The following is a 23,833-nucleotide window of genomic DNA, read 5'->3' as shown; positions in this document are numbered from 1 at the left end:
TTGATCATATGACTGTGCAGATCCTGCAAAGATCATAAGTTTGAGAAATAGTCAGAAGTCATTTTTTTGAAGTCATTTTTTTCCAGTGCTGTTTTAACTTTGAACTGTCGCTAAATGAACTGTTGTAAGTTGAAGACTATGATAGCCACTTGTTTTCTAAAAGAATATCTTTTTCCTCTAATTTCTTAATCTGGCTAAAGTACAGAAAAACAATTTTTTCATGGTCTTTAGAAACTGATGCGATAGTCCATGTCATTTTAAAATCTATGTCTTCCATTAGAAACAAGATGCCTAATCCTAAAGAGGCTACTTCAAGTGACTGCAATGACTCTCAAACCACAGATTGTAGTTCCAGAAAACGGAGGGAGCATGAAGAAACCCAGGGTGGAGACATTCCCAAACTCTGTCCACCTAACATCCCATCTTGTATGTGTAATTTGGACCAAATGCTAGAAAAATAAAATATTAATATTTACAGCAAATACATGTTACCCCCAAAATTGTTTCAAATTCATAAGTAGTGGTACAAATTGTGCTTTAATAAATTTGGATTAAACTGCATAGACACATTTCCAAGATAAAAACTGGTGTAGCAAAATTCAGGCAATTTAATTTAATAATTTAATGAAATAAAAGGTCTTGAGAGTTTTAATATTTTGTGCAATTTTTCAGAAAGTGGTATGTGTGCAAATTATTCAACTTTCAAACACATAGCAAAATGATTATTACTTTTTTGATATTTTCATTAAGGTGAAAAGTTGTAGCAAAACAATACAGATTCTGCATTGAAATAATGACATTTGAAGAAATGTCTTTATTTTAAATTTATCTGCCCTGATTCTGGCAATTCTCAAAATTTGCAGGAAAAGATTGTCCCGTCCCTACTATCTGTATATTTGGTTTTGTCCAGTTTTGGGTTTTGAAGCAATATTTTTGTTCTGTCCTTGGAACCCAGATCTTTGGTTCTAGACAACTACTATCAATTCTAAGTGGTAGCAACATTCATATATAATTTGCTGTTCTTTGGAGATCTTTGTACTGCCTTTCTGTGAGGTTTGTGATTGTGATATTAGAAATACTTGGAAATTATTAACAACAGCCTATATTATTTTTTAAACTGGAATATTTTAATTCATGCTTATATAATTATCATTCCTCAGAGTCTACTGCAGACAAGAAAAAACTTTTGTTTGTTTGTTTACAAGTGGAAAGGATCAGCAGAATTTGCATCAAAAAAGATACCTTGTTTAATTATAAATAGTACATATCTTTAAAAACTTTGCTGATTGGTGGCCCAAGTAAGCACCATTCTATTTTATTTTTATATAGCCAATTCTCCCCAAATTCATTCTATCTCAGAGCTTATGGAAACAGCCAATGAAGTCTCAAAAATGACAATAGCCCATGAAATTGTTGTCAACCATGACTTCAAACTTCAAGAAGTGAATTTATCACCAAATAGGTAGGTTTTATTTTCTCCATGTTCTCAAAAATTTTCAGTTAACTAAAGCTATATTTTTTAATTAATTATGTGCTATCAAATTATTAATTCTTAATAGCCATACAGATAGATTTTCTCCATGATGATCTTTCTCTAACTTGGTTTTTCAGGTTTCTATCGGTGCATTGGTTACCACTGTAACATTCCTGTAGGTGGTTGTCCTCTTTTCTTTCTACCTTTTCCAGCTTTAGAATCTTCCCAATAGAGCTAGGTCTTTACATAGTAGTTGGGAAAAAAATCTGCTGTTTGTCATTCTTAGCGAATATGGTTGAATATGATATGATAACCTCTTGTTAGTGTCTAGATTACTTTATTGCCAAATAAACAATTGTTTTTGTTAATGGAATTTTGTTAAACTGGGTTTGGCTATGTGAGTTGTATAAACCCAAGACATAGCCAGAACACTTGGTGACTGAAAAATTACATAAAGATTTCATAAATAATTTTGATAAAAAATATAAGGCTATGATTAAAAGGCAGAAGGTTGACATTTATTGTAAAGACTCAAAGTGGGAAAGTGGAAACTGATGGTTAAATATTCATGTTGTAGATTATTATTTTTGAATTGTTCTGATTATATGTCAATACATTTCGGTTTTTACTTACATGATTCAGAGAATTGATTTTTAATAAAACTCTAGTCTAGATGAACTTTATGGACCACCTCAGTTAAGATGTGTAGCATATGGTTAGCTCTCACCCCACCTTCTCAAGATAAAATAACAAACCATTGTGCAAACTTTAACATTCTGGGAATGGAATATTTTTGAGAACTCCGCCATTTGTTTTTTAATCCATACTGATCTGGAATGGTGGTTTGGCATTCCCCTAGGACAGAGAATTTTCTTTTTATTATCTTTTAGGACTGATAGTTCTTTGAAAGAGCCAGACAGTGTTCCCCAGAATACTGTATTCATGCTGTCTGCAGGAAAATTTGAACAGGCTTCCCTGTTACATTTCCCAGAATATATTTTACGTGTACTTACTCTTTACATTTCATAGGATCATCTATTGAAATCTAGTATTTCCTTACAATATTGATTGGACTGAAAAATAATATTTATCAATGGGTGAAAAATTATATGAAACTTGGCCTCCAGACAATATTGTAGAAAGAAAAAATACTAACAACAGCTACTTTTATCTCATTACAGTTTAGAAAGCAGAGTGAAAGAAACAGTGCACAAAGCTTTTTGGGATAATCTGAAAGAACAACTCTCCAAAGTACCACCAGACTATTCTCATGCTGTCAAGCTACTTCAAGAAATCAAAGAAGTAAATTATAAAAGGGAGTGGGAATGTCATTATTCATATCTAACAAATTGATTTTTGTGATAAACTATTACAGGTAGTTCTCGACTTAGAACCACTCATTTAGTGACTGAATTTACTATAGAAAAAAGTTACTACTGAAAAAAGTGATTTATTACTACTTTTCAAACTTATGATCATCTCCATAGTCAAGTGATCAAAATCCAGGTGCTTGGCAACTGGCATGTATTTATGTAGTGCTCCTGGGTCATGCGATCACCATTTCTAACCTTCCCAGCCAACTTCTAACAAGCAAAGTCAATGGGGAAAGCCAAATTCACTTAATGGCCACATGATTCACTTAACAACTGTGGTAATAAGTTTTTTTTTTTATTTGCATTTATATCCCGCCCTTCTCCGAAGACTCAGGGCAGCTTACACTATGTTAGCAATAGTCTTCATCCATTTGTATATTATTTACAAAGTCAACTTTTATTGCTTCATTCTTCTGCCAATGATTGACGAACTTCTTATCACAAAATAACTTCATACTTTCTTTTCAGCCAGGCCATGACAACCCTTTCTGCCTCTTGTTTTGAGTTAAAGAGATGCCCACAAAGTTAGTCTTTAAATTTTGAGAAAAGATGGAAGTCACATGGTATCCTTGCTCGGCTTTGTTCCCAGTTAGATGCTGGGGTAGTTGCCGGTCCAGTGGAAGCACCTGGGGCAAGTCCTTGCCGTTATCTGGGAATAATTTGATCCTGCTAGTCCTGAAGAAGTGAATAGGATCTTAGAGATTATGAGAGCAAGCAACTGTGTTTTACATCCATGCCCTTCCTGGCTTGTGAAAGCTTCCTGGGAGATGACATATAGGTGGATTTTGGCACTGATTAATGCTTCCCTGCAGCAGAAGGTAGTGTCCCAACATTTTAAGGATGCTGTGGTCCGCTCACTTTTTAAGAAGTCATTGCTGGATTCCACCCTCTTGGATAACTTTTTATCTCTCTCTAATCTTCCCTTTTGGGGAAGGTTGTTGAGAAGATGGTTGTACAGCAGCACCAGAGGTTTCTGGATAAAATGGATTATCTAGATCCTTACCAGTCATGATTCTGGCCTGGATATGGAAAGGAAATGGCATTGATCATGCTTTTTTATGATCTCTAGTGGAAGCAGGATAGTGTATCCATCCTTGCTCTACTTGACCTCTTGGTGGCCTTCAGTACCATAAACCATGGTATCCTTCTGGTGCAGCTTGTGGGAGTGGGAGTGGGGGGTGGCTCTCTATTGTCCTGGTTCACTTTCTTCCTCTATTGCCACATTCAGTGTTGATAGGATATAAGAAGTCCAGGCCTTGTTCACTACTTTGTGGGGTCCTGCAAGGCTTGATATTCTTCCCACTTCTGTTTAACACCTACATGAAGCCACTAGTGAGATCATCTGTCATCATGGATTGAGGTTGCATCAATATGCTGATGACACTCAGCTGTATGTCTTAGTTAACTCCCAGCTTGACTGTTGCAATGCCTCTACATGGGCCTGCGCTTGAAAAGCATCTGGAAGCTCCAATTGGTTCAAAACGGAGCAGCCTGCATGGTTTTGTACAAATCCAGGTGTGCATATGTTTCACTTCTTCTGCGGGAGCTGCATTGGCTGCTAATTTCTTCTGGATGCAATTCATGGTGCTGGTTGTCACCTTTAAAGCCCTTCATGGCTTGTGAATGGGTTATTTTAGGGACCGTCTCTTGCCAGTTTCATCCATCTGATCCACTAGAGTGGGGAAACAAGGAATGGTGCATATCTGGTGGGACCCAGAAGAAAGGTAACTCCCTCCCTATGGGATATCATCCCTGCAGAAATTAGACTGGCCTTCACTTCAACTCTTGTAAGACTCTGAAGACTGTTTTGCCAAGTAGGCTGGAAACCCCAGGGTGGGATGGAGCCCATCAAGGATTCATTTGACTCTGTGTTGTTGCTAGGCGGGGTGTGGGGTTATTGTTTCTTATTTTCTTTACTGGGTTTTTAACTTTGTAAGCTGCCCAGAGTTGCTGTGAGTAGGTGGCCATAAATGGACTGTGTGATGATGGGGACACAATGAGATCCAACTAATTTCAAAGCTTTTTAGATGGCTTGTGAGGTATGAGGCCTACCGTTATCATTCTGTAGCAAAAAAATTTCCTTGGGGCTTTGAATCCTGCTGAATTGTATCAAAATTTTCAGTGCTGCAATAGAGCATTCTGAGCTGGTAGTTCAAAGAAATAGATATGAGTTTGCCTCAAACCCCCCCCCAAAAAAAAACCCATGTAGCCATGACATTTCCTGCCGAATTTTAATTCTTTTTCTTTAGCTGAATTTTTTCAATGATATTCCATGGACTGATACTTTGTTTCTTGGTGAGCCCATGTTTCATCAGCTGAATAATGCTGTGAAAGTTTGCTGGCAAATTTCAACTCTTGAAGCTTTTCTCTTTGGAGTCAGCATCTTGAAATAAGGAGGAACATCAAAATCTGATCCTCGCGTTATTACGAAATATCAGGCTTGATAGACGTTTCTCTTTCAATGATCTGCTGATTGTCCTTAGTTAGGTCATCAACCTTTCTTATGTGAAAAATGTTGCTGTCATAGGTTGTCCACTTCATTCTTGATCTCAGTAAGTCTTCCTGATTCACATCTTTACAGTTTTTGGCTCTGCACTCAACTACACATAACAATAAACATCCTGCATGTGGTGATGAATTTCAGTTGGAAAGACTAAAATTCTAAAATTCAATCTGATCAATATTCACTGTAGGGTCCCATTTCACAAAAATAGCAACACAACCTTTTCTCACAGCAATTTTCTGCCAAGTAAAATGAAGAGGCTAAAGAACATATCAATACTGCCATCTGTTGGTGATTTACAATATTAGAGGCATTGTACCATTCATTCAACCATCATATTTCTATTACAGTAATGTATGTTATTAAGCTTGAATAGTTAACATCAGTTTGAACATTTGCTTTTACAAATGTTCCATTCCTCCTCCATTCTGGTTTATAGACTCTGCTGTCTTTGCTTCTGCCACGACAAACACGTTTAAAAAGTCAGATTGAAGAAGCACTAGACATCGAATTGATAAAGCAGGAAGCTGAGCATGGAGCTTTGGATATCCCCAAGCTCACTACATATATCTTAGGCACCATGGCAATGCTCTGTGCACCTATCAGAGATGAAGAAATACAAAGTCTGCGAATCATGGCAGACCCAGTTCATTTGCTCAGGTGGGTTTGAGTTTTGAGGAAATACAATCCTGTATGAGTCATACATTATTTATTAAAATTATACTGATGTAGGATGCATAATCTTGTTATTGTAGAGCAACAATTTCCTACGATTTTAATTTTATAAAGAAAGTTCACTATTTTTTGCAGTTCACCATTTTTCATCTCGAGGAGTAAGAAAAGACGCACAGAAAAATATCTGTTTGTCAATTTAGGCTTTTCGCAAAGTCTGAAAGTGAAACAAATATTGAGCTTCAGTCTGCTACTGTTATTCCTAAAGCAAAGCATCAATATGGATTAGGAACTAAATGATAGTGCTATATGCAACAATAGCTATGGGCCTGGGCTCCTGAATTTTTGATATCCTATGTTGGCCCAGCTCTGAAAAAAGAAACAATCCGTTTCCAAGTTAAGTTACTGAAAGGAATATACTTATGTTGGATATAGGATTCATATCAGCTGCTTTAAATTTATCTATTTATTTATTTAAATTTATTGGCTGCTCAACTCCAATCAAAGGTATGGAATTTGGTTCTAGTCAAGGGGCTAAATTTGGAGCCAGATTCCATGTTTACATTTCACCAGGAAGATTAGGTGATACGCAGTGAGGCTTAACAGAGTAACTTAAGGCTTATTCACAACACCATCCATGCAATAGACAAAATAATATTTGCTTGTCTGATAAAAGGAAAATAGTCACCATGAAGCAGCAGGTTCTAGCCCAATGATAAGAAAAGCATTTTAGCCAGTCCTTGGAAAAGAAACACAGGTTAGTCTTTGGATATGAATGCCAGATGAGCTGGCTTCTTTACAGAGAATCTCCATCTGTGATATAAATTTACAGAATTTAGGATACAATTTATAATCTAATAATCTATAATTTAGAATCTAAACTTGATTCCTTATTGCTAGAAATGGTGATTTAATTACAATGCAAAATGATTTTGTTCTTATCTATGACAGAGAGATCTTCCGAGTTCTGAACCTAATGAAAATGGATATGGTCAACTTTACCATACAAAGCCTTCGACCCCATCTCTTGGAGCATTCTGTGCAATATGAAAGGAAAAAATTTCAGGAACTCCTGAACAAACTACCAGGCAGGTATCAAAGAGTGAGCAATGGACATTTGTTAGATTGTTTTTGTAAACGAATAAATCACAGAGCCAAACCCTATAGGCCCTTGTAAACATTTATTCACAGATAAATACAAGGATTAACATTTTAAGAAATACATAATAGAATATTTAGAGTCCTATCTTCTATTATATCCTCTTGTCAAGTTACATTTGGCTACTGTGAGTTTGTATGTTTCTTGCCCCTGTCAGTTGAGTAAACTCCAGTAGTTCTGAAGATAATTTCACAAGGAATAGCTAGAAAAACTAGTTTTCTGAAATCAGAAAAAAATGGATAAATTGAATTGTTAAACTTGATTAATTAAAAAATACAGGCAAGATATAATGCTAAGAATTTTACTTCACAAATTGAAATGAAAATTACTAATGTGAGAATTCATGGAGTGCACCTGATCAGCATCTATCCAAAAAAATGAGGAAAGAGAAATTACCGAAAAAATCAGCCCTGTTTCTTTTCCAAATTTTCCATCACTGCAGACAGTCTAGCTTATACAACTGACTGGCTACACAAGGCCGTAACCAAAGTATCAAATCCTGATTTGCTTCCTTCTTCATCTACCTCTGGAACCAATGGACCTCCTGTTTCCACTTCTCCTATGTCTGCTGGAAAAGTCTCATTTATTCATAGTCCCACTGCTGTGTTAAATCAAGCGTATATGGATTTGCTGGACTGGGAGCTTGGAGGAGAACACTATCCTGAGGTAAGAGGTACCTTTTAAAAGAATTGTTTCTCAATACCAGGAAAGATTTAAAAAATAGTTAGGGAAGCGTAATCTTAATTCAGCAAAATACATCTCTAACCTTAATGTGCTAGAAAAGTCCACACAGCAGCTAAATGGTATGAGGGACATTCACCATGATGGACCAATGAAAAGCACTGGATAAGAATATATAGGAAGGGAAAGAACAACCAGCTGTGATGGAAATATGCTACAGATAGTCAACCCTGGCAGAAGATCTAAATATTGCCTTCTGGACCAGATTATAAAACCTTCAGGAGAGATGCAATCATAATGGACACAATCATAATGGAAGACTATAACTATATGGATATTTAGTGGGAAAAACTTAGCCAATGTCCAAATTTTTAAAATTCTTCAGTTGCCTTTCATTTTCCATAGGGTACTGGCTCTCCTAGATCTGATCTTAACCAATAGGGAAGAATTAGCTTTAAAAACTTAATTATTCAAAAAATGTTTTTAAAAGAGCGAAAACAATCCCAGGCTGCATAAACAGAAATATAGTGTCAACATTAGAAAACAAAATTGTTCCCTATAAATTCTGAATTGGTTAAACCACATATAGCTAGAATACTACATCCAATTCTGGGCCCTGCATTTTTTGGAAGGCTCAAAGTACAGCAACCAATATGAATTATTTGCTGAAAAGTGTTTAAACATGCTAGAGGTTCACCTGTCAGGGATGATGAAAATTGGATTCCTGCACTGGACAGGGGCTTGGATTCAGTGATCTCCAAGATTTCTTCCAGCCCCTACTTTTTGTGATCTCATGAATATGCTTTCTTTGTAGACTATGTTGATGGACAAAGCACGTTTGCATGCTCTACAAGTAGAAGTCAATCAGCTAGTCATTATTGCTTCAGTCTTATTAGTGAGCAGCAATATATGTGGAAATGAGTTATTCAGTTCACCAGGATGTGGCAATAGGCTGAAAAGAGTAATAAAAGCTCTTCTGGAAGGTCTCTCTGATATAAGGCAAGCTATTTTAATATTTTCTGAAGACAGGAACAATATTTCCTAGCCCACTCTTTTGCAGGTTATAATGAGCTAAAATCTTGTGATACTCTTATGGAGAAGGGTAGGCAAGGCTGGTTAACAAGGCAATCAATATACAAGACTAGAATTGATCAAGCCAACATCCACTCCACATTATTTATGGACTCAATATGGTACTAAACCAAACCTTGCTGAACAAACCATAATGACCTGGTTTGTATACAATGCTAAACTCAAAAGACTAGCTTACAATAAGGAACAATTATCTACTGTTTTCTTTCTTGCCTACCTAAATCTTGTCCACTAACCTATGTTAACAGGAAAGAGATAAATGTATAATTTTAAGATTGTATTCTGCAATTATTTGAGAACCATGATATTCTAGTGTTTTTTGGATTGGGGTAAATCCACATTTATTCCACTAATCAATCACCTTTATAAAAATTGCTGCATTCTTGGTGCTAAAAGTGATTTCTCCCCACTATTGTGTTGATAGAAATGGCTACAAGTAAGCACACAAATGAAACCAAATCTCACTATATAACTAAAAAAAGTTGTGTTACTCCTGACCATTTATATTATGCTCTGTGCTTTATTGTAACTTTCTCTCTGATTTAACACCACCGTAATTGAGATTTACAGTTTAGTGTACAATGTTCATCAATTCAAAATAATAAAATGTTCTCTGCATATGAAGAAATGAAATCTAATATACACAGTATGGTAACTTATAATGTCAATGTATAAAAGACTTTCTGTAAAAATATGTTAATAATATATGTAAAGGTAACAAGTATAGGGCAGACCAAATTCTGGAAGGGAAGGCTGTGCTAAAGTGCTGACACTCCTGTTAAAAAGCAGAAACATTTTCAAGACTGTCCCTTCTCGCTTGCAAAAGATGGAACTCTAGCAGGTTCTTTGGGGAAGAATGCATCAGATGGTCAAATGTGGTAGGCAGCAGCAATCCCACACATACTTTGGTACAATGTATCAGTCTTTATGGAATAATGAAGACATATCTTAAAGGGCATTCATTGGACGAGCAACAATTTGAATTTTGGAACCATGCATTAAGAAAATTATATACATACAGTATCTCCCTCAAAAGGACTGTAATAAATTTGTTAATTCTAATTGATCAAACTGATTTCATTGTCATATATTAAAAATCTTTCTCTTCATTGAAATTTCAATTGACATAGTTAACAAGCTTGTTATTATTGTACGATTAGATCAGAAAATGCCTTAATGGATATCAGCAATCAAATACACATGGAAGTAGATGCCATACTTAATCAGTTGGGTTACCCGGCTCTCAGTACTGATAAGGCTGCTTCACTCAAAGGCCAGCTTAGGAACCTTGGAGATAAAAACAATGCTGTACGGGTTCTAATTGGTAAGTTATTCAAGTTTGGCTTGATACAAGTCTATTTGGACATAAAAAGTGATGAATTTCAACTCCAAACTCTGAATCATGAATACCATTCACAAAATATAGGTTCAATATGTAAAATGTTTAGTGTAAAAGCAAGTTTCTAGAATACTTAAAATACTTTGAAAACATTTTTGCATTTATTTCTCTAAGAAGCAACAGTTTGAGTATTTAATATTGTCAATTAGGAATTGTGCCCCTGCTTGGATGGGTTAACTGAAATACCTTTAACTCTTGATTTAAATATTGTTAAATTGAAGCAATGTTTTAATAAATTAGTGAAAATCTCAGTAAGATAGCAGAATATGTGTCTAATATTCAGTGCCTGGCATTTATAACAAGATAAATTTATCTTGTATTTCCAATAGAGTCCTTACATTAGTTATGATTGGTGTTAATCATGTAGTACTTGAGATGTAGAATATGTCTTAAAAAATCTTAATAATTTACCAAATGCGCAAGCTGTCAGATGAATTTAAATATTTTGAGTTTTAAAATATAATTAAAAAACATAAATTTTAATTATTTTGCCACCAGTGTACTATACAAACTCAGCTCTTTAAAAAGTTGACACTATCCTGTGCTTTTCTTTATAACTTTGCAGTTAACAATCAGTGGGGGCTCCAAATGGTGCAGCCATAATGATAACACTCTAGTCTATTTCCAAATCTCTCTTAATTTCCACAGAGCAACGGATTCAGACTTTTCTTAGACACTGTTTGTATCCTTGTGGCCAAAACGCTAAGAATCTACTGCAAGGCCTTACTCCTATTCAGGAAGAACTACTGGAAATTGGTCAGAGGTTTGGTAGCTTGATTCATCACAACAGACAAGTATTTGGTCCGTATTACTCGGAAATACTGAAGAAATTGCTGCTTCCAGGAGCAAAGTCTGAAACAGGGAAAGTTTCTTCTTAACAACCTAACGAGGCAGATCATGTGACGGCAAGGAGAGGGGAGATTCAAACTGGCAATTGTTCAGACAGTACTTTGATGTAAAATTCAATGTGATCAATGGAGCAGTTGTCCTGCTCTTTGCTGCTGTATTCCAAACTGGGTCACTGAAGTTGCAAGGTACAGCTAATAATCCCAAACTGACAATGCCAAGTTTGCTGCAGTAAACCTTTAAACAGCTCAAAATGTTGTCCTGTGATTTTAAAGTAGCTATACATGTTATTTCAATTATGAAAAGTAATTTTAATATCCCATTCCTATGATTATGATTTTCAACAAAACATCAGTTAATATAGAACTGTAGTTTTAAAATACTTGATAAGATTAATATACCACAACAACCCATACAGAGATGTCTAATTTTATTAATTTACTCAGTTCTAACTCATACAGTTATGAAAAACAAACAACAAAACGACTGCTGGAAGCTCAGAAATATTTACAGTCTCGCCTTGTTGTAGTGAGGTCAGTCTATGTTGTTGCACAGATTGGTTATGTTTGGTACCACAAAAAAGAGAGAGAGAGAGACAGAATAATTTTTATATACAGAAAATAAAAAGGAAATAGTTCAAGTATCAAAATACAAAGACAGATTAAATAACATTTTATTACAAATCAGTCCCACTGCCATACATCACAATTAGCATAAAAGTGTTGATATTCAAACTGCCTATTACGAAGAATCTGCCTGCCTTCTTCAGAAGCAAGCATAGCAGAAAATCCTGCCAATAGACATTCATACTGATCATGCAAACAGAGGCAGTGAAGGAGTGAAATATCACCCAGCATTTTTATTTTCACAGGCAAAGAAGGTATTGGAAAAGTGAGGTATCATTAGATACCTGTCTGTAAGAACAGCACAGCTCACTGCTTGAAGCTGATTTAGAATTCGTTCCCAAAGAAGGCTGGGCAGATTGTCATGTACCTCAAATTCAGAATTTCTCTTACAAGCTAAGAAAAAGTCTAAAGGCCAGTTTCTGTGAGCTGATACTAGTGTGTAAAAATATAAAACAAAAAACAAAAAATCCTACAGGAGTTTTGATTTTCATAAATGAATTTTCCATTCAAAAGATAAGCAGTAGCTCATCCATCATAGCATTTATAAAGTTTTCTCATCTTGGACTCAAATGAAGTAAAAATAAGCCTATAATTTTAGGTGTTTTTTTTTCCTTTTTGAAAAGGCGTTCTAGCAAAAGCAGCACAGGGAGATGTTATTTCAGCACAAATGAATGCTTACAATAAGTGTAGTATTTTAAAGGACCAATAAACAGATTAAGTGCCAGCAATAGATGGTATTCTTCTCTGTGTGCTACAAAACATCACAGAGAGACAAAAGTCTCAAATACTTTGGAGTCTAGAAACAGCTAAAATTGTAGGAAAACTCAAGTCCAAAATGGCTTGAATTGCCTTCTTAAAAGGAATGCTTTATCAGGAGATGCACCCATGGATATTGCTATGTCCATGTAAACTCAGAAAGGAAGCACCAAATTACTGGAAGAAGCAAGTTGGAAGCTTTCATCATTTTTGTCAATATGTTCTAAGGCTAACTATCCTATCCTCCTTCACAAAAATGCAATTTGCATTCTTTAAGAACAGACTTACTGGTACAGTAATATTTATACCAACACCAGCATATCATTTACATATGCATATAAAGGAATGTTGTGTTTCAAGAAATTCATCTGTGAATTATTCCCAAATCCAACTATTTGGGATAAGGATACTTTTTCCTCCTATTTTTTAACCCAATAGAGTAAGACTAAATTACATCTTAATGATACAGCAGTAACAAAAATTGAAGAAAATCATTAACACAGTGACAGGGTATAGCAAACTATCATATCCACCAAAGCATTATTTGCACTTCATCTTTTTTTTTGATAGAATAGAGATACTTATTTATCACCGTCAGAACTGAAGCCAGTGTTCAAGACTGTGAATGCTTAAGATAACCCATTTTCTAGTTCAGTTTCTATCTGAAGCAGTCATTGTTGAATTAAGTGGAATTAAGGAAATAAATTGTTTTAGCATAATGCCCATGATCTCCACTTTTCTATACTCTGTAATTGTTATATAAGATACTTAAATTATGAACTTAAATGAGCATTTTTAAATTATCAACTAGTATAAAAAGTGCTAATCAGTGAATAATCTTCTAAAAAATCTCAAACCACAGAGTACAATCCAATCACATTTTAAAAAATAGATTACTTGATTGAGATGCAAGAAATCACAGTCCAGTTATTATAAATTGTGTGGAGGGAAAAATACTTTCACAAAACAATTGTATTGCAGTGAAACAGTTAAGTATGGTTACTTATACCAGGCTTCTGGTTAGTTCAAGAACTGTCAAGAATTTAAATTTCTCTGATTCTTTTAAGTTAGAAACCTTTTTAAATTATTACTGTAACTATTAAGAATGAACAATTTTCAGCCTAGGTGCTAGTACCTCAAAATAAATTTAATATTGCATCAAATTGGGAATTTGCCTATTACTATTCCAAGCCAAGTATGAATATATGATTTAATATTCAGATATTGTAAAGCTATAAGACAGGCATATTCATGTTTTCTTTTAGCAGTTATTGTTCAATTCCATCAATGCTATGCTGAAATTGAGGATTTCACAATATAAAGGAAACAAAAACATTTCAAACTAAAATTCATGGCATCAGTCTTTTAACTGCAGAAGTTTCAGTTCTTTTGCTAAAAATGCATATTGCTTTTATCAGCTTGTGGCTTGGGACTCTTTTCACTCAACTCTGGAAGTCCTTAATGAGCAGCCAAGGACACAACCCAGAGCCGGGTGTTGATCTTCGTACCTCCAGGATTTCACTGCTTCTTAGAGCTCTGCTCATTTACTACATTTCCATGGAGAAACGTGGATGTCTGTAGTTCAGCTTGGCAGAAGGCAAACAAAATGGGGACAATATTAATGAAAAGAAAGCTAGGGATTGAATGATTTTATACATTAAAAAATGCAACCAAGGGAAGTTTACACTATTGTCAATGACTAAACCCCAGATGTGAGAAATATATAGTAATTTACATAAGGTCATTCAGTTGCAGTAACTCTACAGTGTCTGAATAATATGAAGTGTCTGGATTATCACTGGAACGCTTGTGTTTAGTGAAAACAAATTATTTGAAGGACAGTAGGCAAATGTCAGACACCATCTGAACAGAGATGATCTTAGATTCCATCGCGCAAAATAAACTGAATGTTTGGAATTGTTGTCCAAAATAGTAGTGGCTATTTAATTCCATATTAATAGCAAAGCTTGCTGCTTTGAAGACAAGCATTCAGTGAAAAGCCAGTAATTTAAAATTCAATCTACCTTTGCATTCTTTTGTTTAAAAAACTAAATAAAATTTGTACTGAAAAGACATAAGAAGTCAGATATTATTTACTGGCCTGCCTGGAGAAAGATGAATTACAAATATTTTGAAAACTCTGATGTTTCTGGAATGCTGCGCATTTAGGAATATTCTGTATAAAATCTGGATATCTTTTCTTCTAATTGTTAACTGTGTTTCATGCAACATAAGTATGCCATCCATTTTTCCTACCATTTGCCTTGATCTTATATTTTATCAGCTTCTGATCCTTATTTATAGCAACTAGTGTGTATCTTTGTAAGATGCACTCTAATTAAAGTTTAGGAAATGTGATTAATCAGTTAATTGTAAGTGGATTGTTTAACATGAACATAAAGCTCTAACAGTAAACCTTACACAGACTGATCCGAAATACTTGGAGAGCTGAAACATTCCTGTTTAACATTATTTATATCAAGTCTGACTCTTAGAAAAAAAGAAAGTGCTTAATAGAGGGAATCATGGTGCCTAGTTGCCTTTTACATTGTACCATACATTCCGGTATCCAGAAACAGTAGAGTGTGTGAACAGGATTCATGCTAGAAATCAGGTGAGCAAGAGGTTTGCAAACAATATCACAGTAATTAGTGTCTTTTGAGATGACAGGTAAAAGAATGCTACATGGAACAGTTGTGGCCATGTCTTAGTATGGAGATATAAATCTAGATTACAACAGTATGTACACAAGAGAACAAAGTTGTAGAACCATCCAGTAACAAGAATGCTAAACAGAAAAGCCCTATGGAGTGTTAATCTACTCCGTATTCACAGTGTCAACATGAAGAGAAAATCAAAAACACCAGTTGATTTTCTCAAATCCATATACTGAACTCCCACAGGCTTCATTTCTCCCATCTCTCAAGACATCTAAAAACAGCTGACTCTCTCAGTGTGTTACCCTTGTTTCCTTTAGGAGAATTCACAGTGTTCAGTAGAAAGCAGATACAAAAAGCTGTTTAGTCTATGATAATCCTATCCTGCTGCCTCTGGTGGCACCATGCCTAGTGCCAGTAATAGGGGAAAAGGAAGGTTTAGAACAGCAGGCAGATCAGACTGGAAAGGCACAGTTAGACTGGTTGGATGTAGATTTGTTTTCAGAAGATAGTAGTCTCATACTTAGTGCTGAGGGTCCTCTTGGAATCCTGCTTGGGCTCAACTACCCAGGATACACCAGCATGGGTCTGGGAATCTTGGTCCTCTTCAGATTGCTCCAGCTAAAGAACGTTAGAGAAGAAAGAACATTTCAGGCAACCTGTTTTCTTTGGAAGTATGAAATTAGGTGCATTTTTAAACCAATGGACAGAGAAATACAGATTTGGAATGAAGATAGCTACTCTAGCATTTAAGCATAATATGTGTACATGAATATGGGATATATGTAGTCATCAGAAAAATCTGTATCAGATTTCCATAAAACAAAAATAGAATCGGCTCATTTCAGATTATGACCAAGTTAAGAATATGAAGTTAAATTCTGTTCAAACATAATTATGATCTAGTTGCACTTCAGTAAAAAATAACAAACTGATTTTCAAGCAAAACTTTCCTACAATCTATTGTACTCATATTTTTTATAGTTTATTCTCCATCAACAGAACTTTTTTCCCTGCCAAACTGAATCTGATCAGTCCAAATGTTGTTTACTGCACACTTCTCAAAATCTGCCTTACACAATGTAAAGTGGAATTGTAATCAGGAATGGAATAAAGAGCATCAAAGCTAAGTAATGAAGGAATCTGAAGGAGATCTGGTGCACTTAAGAAACAGGTTCACAACTAGAAACTTGACTGCAAGAAGGGTAAAGACCTTAACTCCTGGACTAACAGACTGCAGCGGTAGATAGGAAGGACGGTGTGTAGTACAGGTATGACAGTAACAACAGCGACTATCGGAAGGGAGCGGCACCTGAGGAGTGGGAGTAAGCAAAACACAGACAGAAGGTAAGAAAGGACAGCAACCAAGAAAGAAATCTTATGGGTTAGAAATTCCAGAAGATTTATTTTCTTGTTAGATTAACAAAGACCATTAATGGGATAATCTTGGAATATTAAAAAATAGAAATTAAGTGGGATTTGTGTGTCATTAGTTGTGTGTTTGTTGTATGCTTATACACATATAAAAGCAGACATAAATGCCAAAGAAGTTTTTGCAATGAACATAGATTCATGTTAAAAGGAAGTGTAGAGATGCCTGAGCAACAGCAATTATGAAGAAAAATATAACTTTACAGCACAGATATTATAAAGACAACATTTTACTTAATATTTACTATTTTTGTAATTTCCCATGTTACTGCAAATTAGCAATTTCAAAATATAGTTCTTAGAAAATGTGAGAAATTAAACTAAGACTGTATTAATAAATCCATCTTATCAGGTCACAAGATGAAAAAATATGCCAATGATCAAGTAGGTCACTCTTCCCCAAAATGCTTTTTAGAGAGAATATTTCTATTCTGCCAACATTGGTAATATATAGTAACTAATGGAAGCCAAGGACAATCTGATCCTATCTCTGTTCTCAAATTATATGCATCAAGTAACAGTAAAAAAGGGAAAAAAACCCATAAATTGCATGGAGAGATTTTTTTGCTATGTTTGCTTTTAAAACACATACTTTGAATAATGTCCAACTTCTGCAGTAATTTGTATTCTTTCTGTTGTTTGATAACTGATGGTCTATTTTCACTTACCTGAAGTGGCTCTACGAGAGGGTAGACAAAGTTTTTAGAAGTGGGCTAAATATTTCAAATTTAAAATGTTTCCAATTTGAATCTGAATTTGAAGTTGGATGCCCCAAATAGTCTGGAACTGATTTCAAACTTGAAATAGGATTTCAAATTCAAAATACTCAGAATGACTGGAACAATCTGCATTGAACTCAAAATTGTTTCAAGCACGGAAATACTTTTTTTTATTCAAAAAGTTTTTATTAGTCAAAAAAGGTTTATACAAATACATATCAGGTATGGTAAATTTTCATTTTTCTTATCTAAAATAAGAATTTTACTCAAATTTTTTAACACATACAACAGCCATAAGGCAAGCAGGTGACACGAAGTAGCTAAGTTTGCAAATTTTAAATACGTAATAAAGAAGAGTCAAGAATAATCAGAATATCGTACAAAAGAGAATAAGGAAAACCAACACAATCCCAAATATCTTTATCACTTCCTAGTTTTGGATCTCAGAACTCTGGGTTCAGCCTGACCCAACTCCAGGGCCGCAACAGCGGCAGCCGCTTCAGCCCCATGATCTATAACCTCCCCTTCTTCAATTCCTGGGTCATCTGATTCCAGGAAGGCTTTGTGTTCCTCCACATAGGCCGTAGCCTCCACAATTGTACTGATTTTTTTCGTAATGCCCTCCCGGAAAATCATCAATCCCTCTGGCATCAGCCATCTGAAGCCCACTCCCTTCTGGTACAATTTGCTTGACAAAAAATAATATTTCTTTCTTTTTTCACGTACCTGTCTGGGAATCTGCCTCAGAATGGCTATCTCCCTGCCCCTGTAAATCAGTGCCCCACTCCTATGTTTTCTAAGAATTTCATCTCGTCTCTCTTCTCACAAATTTGACATGAACCTCTCTGGGAACTGCATGCGTGCGTGCATATTGAATTAACTCTATAAACTCGATCCACATCCCAATTCATGAAATCAACACCTCTCCCAAGAAATTCTCCCAACAATTTAGTCACAACATCTCTCAAGTCTTCTTGGTCCACTTCTTCCAAATTTTGAAACCTAAGGAAATAAGACATTTTATCCATCTGTGGTCCAAGCACAGCATTGCCTGTCGTCTCCTCTCTTTTCTGCACTGCCCGCATATCACCCTCCAGACCTTCCACTTTCTGCTTGTTTTCTGCTGAGACTTGTTGAGTATCCTTTAAATCCTTTTGGATAGTCACAATTTCTGCTCTTATTTCCCTTTGGCCTCTTTGCAAATCATCCAATTTCTTGTCCATATTGGATAACTTTTCCAGAATTCTCTCCATCTCTCCAGCAGTTGGTCTCTGACCTTTTGCCATTTGAAAAAAAAAGTATTCAAAATCCTCAGGCAAGCACAGTATCCTTGTAATTTCCTCCGGATCCACCAGGGGGCACTCACAGGAGCAACGAGTCCAGAGTACAGTTAGTCAACCAGGAAGCCGAAGGGAAGTGATGTCATCAAAATTCTCATAGTGAAGGCGGAAGCTGGACGCCACCACTGTTCCCCAGAAGGAGGGGCCTCAAACCTTCCCTCCTAAATTTCTCCAACACCTCTTCTCTCCAGAGCTCCACAAAACCGGTAATCTTCTTATTTTAAGTTCTCCTCTCTCCAGAATAACTCGTGCTCCTTCCAACCGCAGGGAGAAAACCCCCGCACTCCGGGCACTCCACTCACGTTTACCGATATTCCTTCCTTCTCCTCCTCAATTCTTCTCCGTGCCCTGTTCACCACCAGGCTGCTGCAGTTATAAATCAATGCCCGGTATCACGGGCACAGCGGCCCAGGCGACCAAAATAATGGCGCGGCCTGTGGCCTCGAACCCCGCCAAGCCTAGGACGCGCCAGCATCGGTCCCCACAGTCCTGTATATCGGCTGGGAGACCCCTGGCGAGCCGTCCGTACGGCAGGTGTCCTTTTCGGAACACCTGGCCCCTGAGGGCCTCGGCGGCGGCCGGATTCGGGCGCTGGAGGCAGGAGAAACCTTCCAGACGTCCGTTGCCGCTGGATACCGGAAGTCGTCTCCCAAGCACGGAAATACTTTTATCCCATAAAGCTCTGAGTGGTCAAGGGGTGGACAAGATATTTTGGAAGTTGAGAAACTGAAAAACATAGGGAGGGAGTGCCAATTCTAATATTACATGTTTTTTAGATAATCCCCTCCCAAGAACAATACATTTAGGGTTTTCAAACATGTTCAGTTGTGATAGTTCTAAAAGAGCTTGAGTACCACAAAGGGCCCACCCTTGCTCTAGACCAGGGGTCCTCAACACCCAGGCTGCAGAGTGGCACTAGGCCGTAGCCCATCAGTAATTGGGCAGCGCAAGCAAATGAAACCCCATCATCGCATGCGTAGGATCCACACTGCATTAAACTATGTGCCCCTGGTCCGCAGAAAAACTGCCCTCAATGGAATGGTCCCTGGGGGCCGCTGCTCTAGAGCATTTGCTGAAATAAAAGATTAAAAAATAATAGTCTTCAACAGAAAGTAGATAGAAAGAGAAGGTCAGACATCACTTAGGTTCTTGCATAGTTCTATAGCAAAGGACGAAAACATGTAATATACATACTGCTGACTTTCTCATGCTGACTCGAGGTTTAGGCACTGGTTTTGAAGATTTTGTTTCTATCATTTCTGCAGTCAAAACAGCTGGAGATTTTGATTTTTGAGCTTGAAGGGCCAACTGGTAGGCTACTTCAAATGCTTGCCCCAATGTCAGAATAATTTCATATGTTAGATTCTTGGAAAAAAGAAACAAAAGATGCACAATATTTAAAATACAGAAAATCTGTTGTATTTTACTAGGGAATCTTTAGGTTTTAAATCTGACATTCATTATCAGTTTATTATATTCATTCAACCAAAAAAATTGGAGCTCCTAAGACACATTAGAAACATACATAGTATATGGATCCTCCATATTAGCAGCCAATAATAAATACCTAAAATAATTTCTTAAACCTGAACATTCTCTACACTGTAAATCTTAAACCTGAAGCTCTACAGTGAATCATCTATTATTAAAAGTGAAACAAAGAACTTAGGATACACTTCCAAGAAAATGTTATCTTATGGAATTAACCACCCTATAACATTTGATTCCTTTAATATCAAAATTCAGCTAACTAATTACCTTGGTATTTAACAGTAAGTTCCTCTTTTCAGTAAATGTTAAGTGCATGTAAAATCCTCGTCAAAAAATGATTAAAAGTATTGCAATATTATTTCAATATAGGAATACTATATGTTTTACCTAAAGTAGAAGGGTATCTGAGAGAATTAGCAAGTATTTCAACTACAGAGTAATAAATAGAAATACTATCTCTGTTTTGGGATTTCCTGAAATCTGAAATTTTTGTGTGGATATAACCTTTCACAATATGCTATTATACAATTCTATATGAAAAAAAATAAATATCAGCCTAGATTCTTAAACAACATTTATTCTGGTATCAATCTGAAAGATATACGTGGTGTGTTAGGTTTGGCAGATACCCCACTGTCCCTAAGTCAGCTGTTCAATTCTGTTGAACCAACCTACATTTCAGCATACAATATGTTGAACATGGTGATTTTTTTTAATAGAAAATGTAGATATCCACATATGGGAGGAGGTATACATAGGGAAGCAATATGATTTTTGATCAATATGAATGAACAGCACCATCAAAACTGATTTTCAACAGCCAATCAATTCCAGTATAGCTCAATAAAAAGGGTTGGATAAAATATTATTAGATATTATTTCTGAGGGTGTTTTTATAGGCCGTATTGAAATTCAATCTCCTGTTCCAAAGAGAGCTACTGCTGAGCACCCTGAGCACCCCTACCTTGTGAGCAGAGTAGGAAGGACAAACTAATGTTGCATGAAGAAATAGAGTCCCTCTATGAGGGACATGGATGGTTCTTAAAAATGGTAAATAAATATAATATATGAAATATGAGAGAGTATAATGTAATTTATATTATAATTATAATTATATGTTTGTGTGTGTGTGTGTGTGTATGTGTGTGTGTGTGTGTTTTCGTAGGTTTTCACGGGTATATGTATGCAGGTTTTGGTATGTTCAGGTTTTTTCCCGTGTAAGATTGGAAGTATTTAGGCAACATTTCAATGAGATCTCACTCATGAGATCTGAAGATGATGAGTGAGATCTCATCGAAACGTTGCCTAAATACTTCCAATCTTACACGGGAAAAGACCCGAACATACCAAAATCTGCGTATGTATGTATGTATGTATGTATGTATGTATGTATGTATGTATGTATGTATGCATAATATAATATAATAATATACCAGCTTTAGAAATTTTTAGGCAGTTTTATTTGTTCCTTCTCTATCTTCCTATTTCCTTGAGCTCCTCCAAAAATACACAAAGCGATCAGCATCAGGGGGTTTATTGGAGCCCAGGGAAAAAAATAATCCTACCCCCAATATACATGTAATCAGTGCTGCTTTTATTGCCAAAAGACTGATAGTACAGTAGAATAAAACCTAGAGGCACTATGAGGCAGGCAGGGTTTTTCATCATTTGTGAAGCACTCAGTGTTCCACTTAATGACCCACTTGGTCACTTAACAACTGCATTGGGGAGAGCAGGGTCATTAAGCAAGATGATTGTGAGGGTGCCTCATTTAACAACAGTCACTACTTGCAAACATTATTTTTAAGTATTATGTTTGAAAGCAATAACAAAATATATTGGCCCCACAACATGCACTTGGTCCTTTCGTATCCAGAGACAATTTCAACAGAAGGGCCATATATATTGCTTGTATTCTTGCATTCTATCACTTGGCATTTACTTCCTGTTCACAGACAATTTCATTCCAGCCAAGTGACTTAACAGATGAACATCATTAAGCAGAGTCCAAAACCTCCATAAACCAAGTACTGACTGTTTTATTACTTACTACATCAACGGTACTGAAGACATGACAGTAGTGGTGACTAGTCTGCAAATCCTTAGTGATATAGGCAAATGTACACAGATCCTCAGGGTCTTGGGCAGCACAAGAGATGTTCCGAATTTCATGTTCAGCAATTACATTCTGCCATACATAAACAGTTGTTTTGTTCAATATGTATAGTGAAATTAGCATAAGTAAATATTAACAAAACAAAGTTTCATTGTGTTACTTTGTACTTGCATAAAAATCACACATTGCTCACACTGAAATTTTCCTTCTCCTACAAACGGTTGATCCATATAGCTCAATATTGTCTAGACTGCAAAACTACACTTGTAAATGTTATAGGTGTTCAGGCTTTTATTGTGTAGTGGCCAGGAACTGGACTTGGGACTTCAACACAACTTTATTTTGACATTTACTACAGTTCTGCAAGCTTTTATTAAGGTAACTTAGATATGCAGTTGAGGCCTCCTTTTTGTGGCACAATATGTACAGGTGGGGGTTGCATATGACTGACCAAGCTTCAGGGTAAAAGCAGGATGCTTTAGCTTGAGTTGTCTAATAGCAAGTGTAACAGACAAGTTACAGCTGTGCAACTCCATCAGAAGAGATAGCACTTGAAATCAGTTTGACAATCTTTACAAAAAATTAATTAATTAATTACCACCCATCTAAGCACGGAGTTACAATTTGTCAGAATACTTTGTCTTTCTACTGATCAGGCCTGAGGATTTGCAGAATAGATTAATATTATGTTCATGCTACTATAGCACTATCATTTGCTACTTAAGGCTGGAATACTAATCATGAACACAGGATTTTCATACCTTGTTAGCAGCATCTATGAACTTCACTCCTTTATAAGTAATAGATAATATTATTGTTGGGGTTTTCTTCATATGCTCAGTTGATTTCTTTATAAAAGAGAAAAAAACAATAGACACAGATTAAATAATTTCTCAAGAATGGAGGTCATGTGCACAAATGACCTCATTAAATACTCTCATTTCAGTTAAATTTTCAATTTCATAAATGAGATATTTTGCAATAATACTATTTTATAGAGTTGTGTTTCTGAAATCTGGAATCCAGTGAAGTATTACATAATAAAAGAAAACAAAATCTAAATTAAAAATGCTGAAAATTTATATACATACATACACATACATGCATACATACATACAGATAGATAGATAGATAGATAGATAGATAGATAGATAGATAGATAGATAGTCAACACTGACATACACAAAGAAATTAAAAGAAATTAAAATGGAGTGACAGACAGTACATCATGAGAGACAACAATGTCAATTTAACAATGTTGTTAGATTCTTTTAGAAATTGCAGTTGACCTGTGGACTAGGGTGAAAAGAATAATTTCCTTTTCTAAACTACTATGACTATTTATTATTAAAACACTATCAAACCTTTGCACAAGTCAAATAAAAGAAACAGCATAAAGTACTGATTCAACTTCCCCCATCAGGGCATTTGCAAGAAGATGCTGTTAAATCTCCCAGCAGAAATGAAGAAAAATATCAACAATGGCTAAACTACAAGT

At 35.8% G+C, this 23,833-nt stretch overlaps 2 protein-coding genes across 18 annotated transcripts in view; one reads left to right on the top strand and one right to left on the bottom strand.

The window, feature by feature from the left end:
- The first annotated feature begins 287 nt into the window (after positions 1–287).
- TCP11 (t-complex 11) lies at positions 288–11,472 on the top strand. Its single transcript, XM_058177566.1, has 9 exons — positions 288–426; positions 1,330–1,462; positions 2,656–2,776; positions 5,790–6,010; positions 6,974–7,114; positions 7,628–7,847; positions 8,677–8,861; positions 10,115–10,278; positions 11,002–11,472. The coding sequence occupies exons 1-9, from the start codon at positions 288–290 to the stop codon at positions 11,229–11,231; spliced, it is 1,554 nt and encodes a 517-aa protein (XP_058033549.1). The 3' UTR covers positions 11,232–11,472.
- A 140-nt stretch (positions 11,473–11,612) lies between these two features.
- Positions 11,613–23,833, bottom strand: part of ANKS1A (ankyrin repeat and sterile alpha motif domain containing 1A) — a 130,609-nt gene continuing 118,388 nt past the window's right edge. For 11 of the 17 annotated variants that reach the window (XM_058177547.1, XM_058177548.1, XM_058177550.1 and 8 more), the window contains 5 exons: positions 23,097–23,183; positions 22,270–22,407; positions 19,923–20,093; positions 16,452–16,550; positions 14,174–15,859 (listed from right to left, as the gene is read on the bottom strand). In XM_058177547.1, the coding sequence (XP_058033530.1) occupies positions 15,740–15,859; positions 16,452–16,550; positions 19,923–20,093; positions 22,270–22,407; positions 23,097–23,183 (615 nt within the window). In that variant the 3' untranslated portion in view covers positions 14,174–15,739. The other 6 variants (XM_058177554.1, XM_058177557.1, XM_058177564.1 and 3 more) reach the window with 3 other exon arrangements.

Source organism: Ahaetulla prasina, chromosome 3 (assembly GCF_028640845.1).
Source record: "Ahaetulla prasina isolate Xishuangbanna chromosome 3, ASM2864084v1, whole genome shotgun sequence".
NCBI classification, from domain to species: domain Eukaryota; kingdom Metazoa; phylum Chordata; class Lepidosauria; order Squamata; family Colubridae; genus Ahaetulla; species Ahaetulla prasina.
This window is presented reverse-complemented; position numbering and strand designations above follow the sequence as displayed.

Excerpts from the sequence above, each read along its gene's own strand:
- TCP11 (XM_058177566.1), top strand. The coding sequence starts at position 288 with ATGCCTAATCCTAAAGAGGCTACTTCAAGTGACTGCAATGACTCTCAA. Across the intron at positions 427-1,329 it reads TCCACCTAACATCCCATCTT|CCAATTCTCCCCAAATTCAT; the intron begins GTATGTGTAATT and ends ATTTTTATATAG. Across the intron at positions 7,848-8,676 it reads GAGGAGAACACTATCCTGAG|ACTATGTTGATGGACAAAGC; the intron begins GTAAGAGGTACC and ends CTTTCTTTGTAG.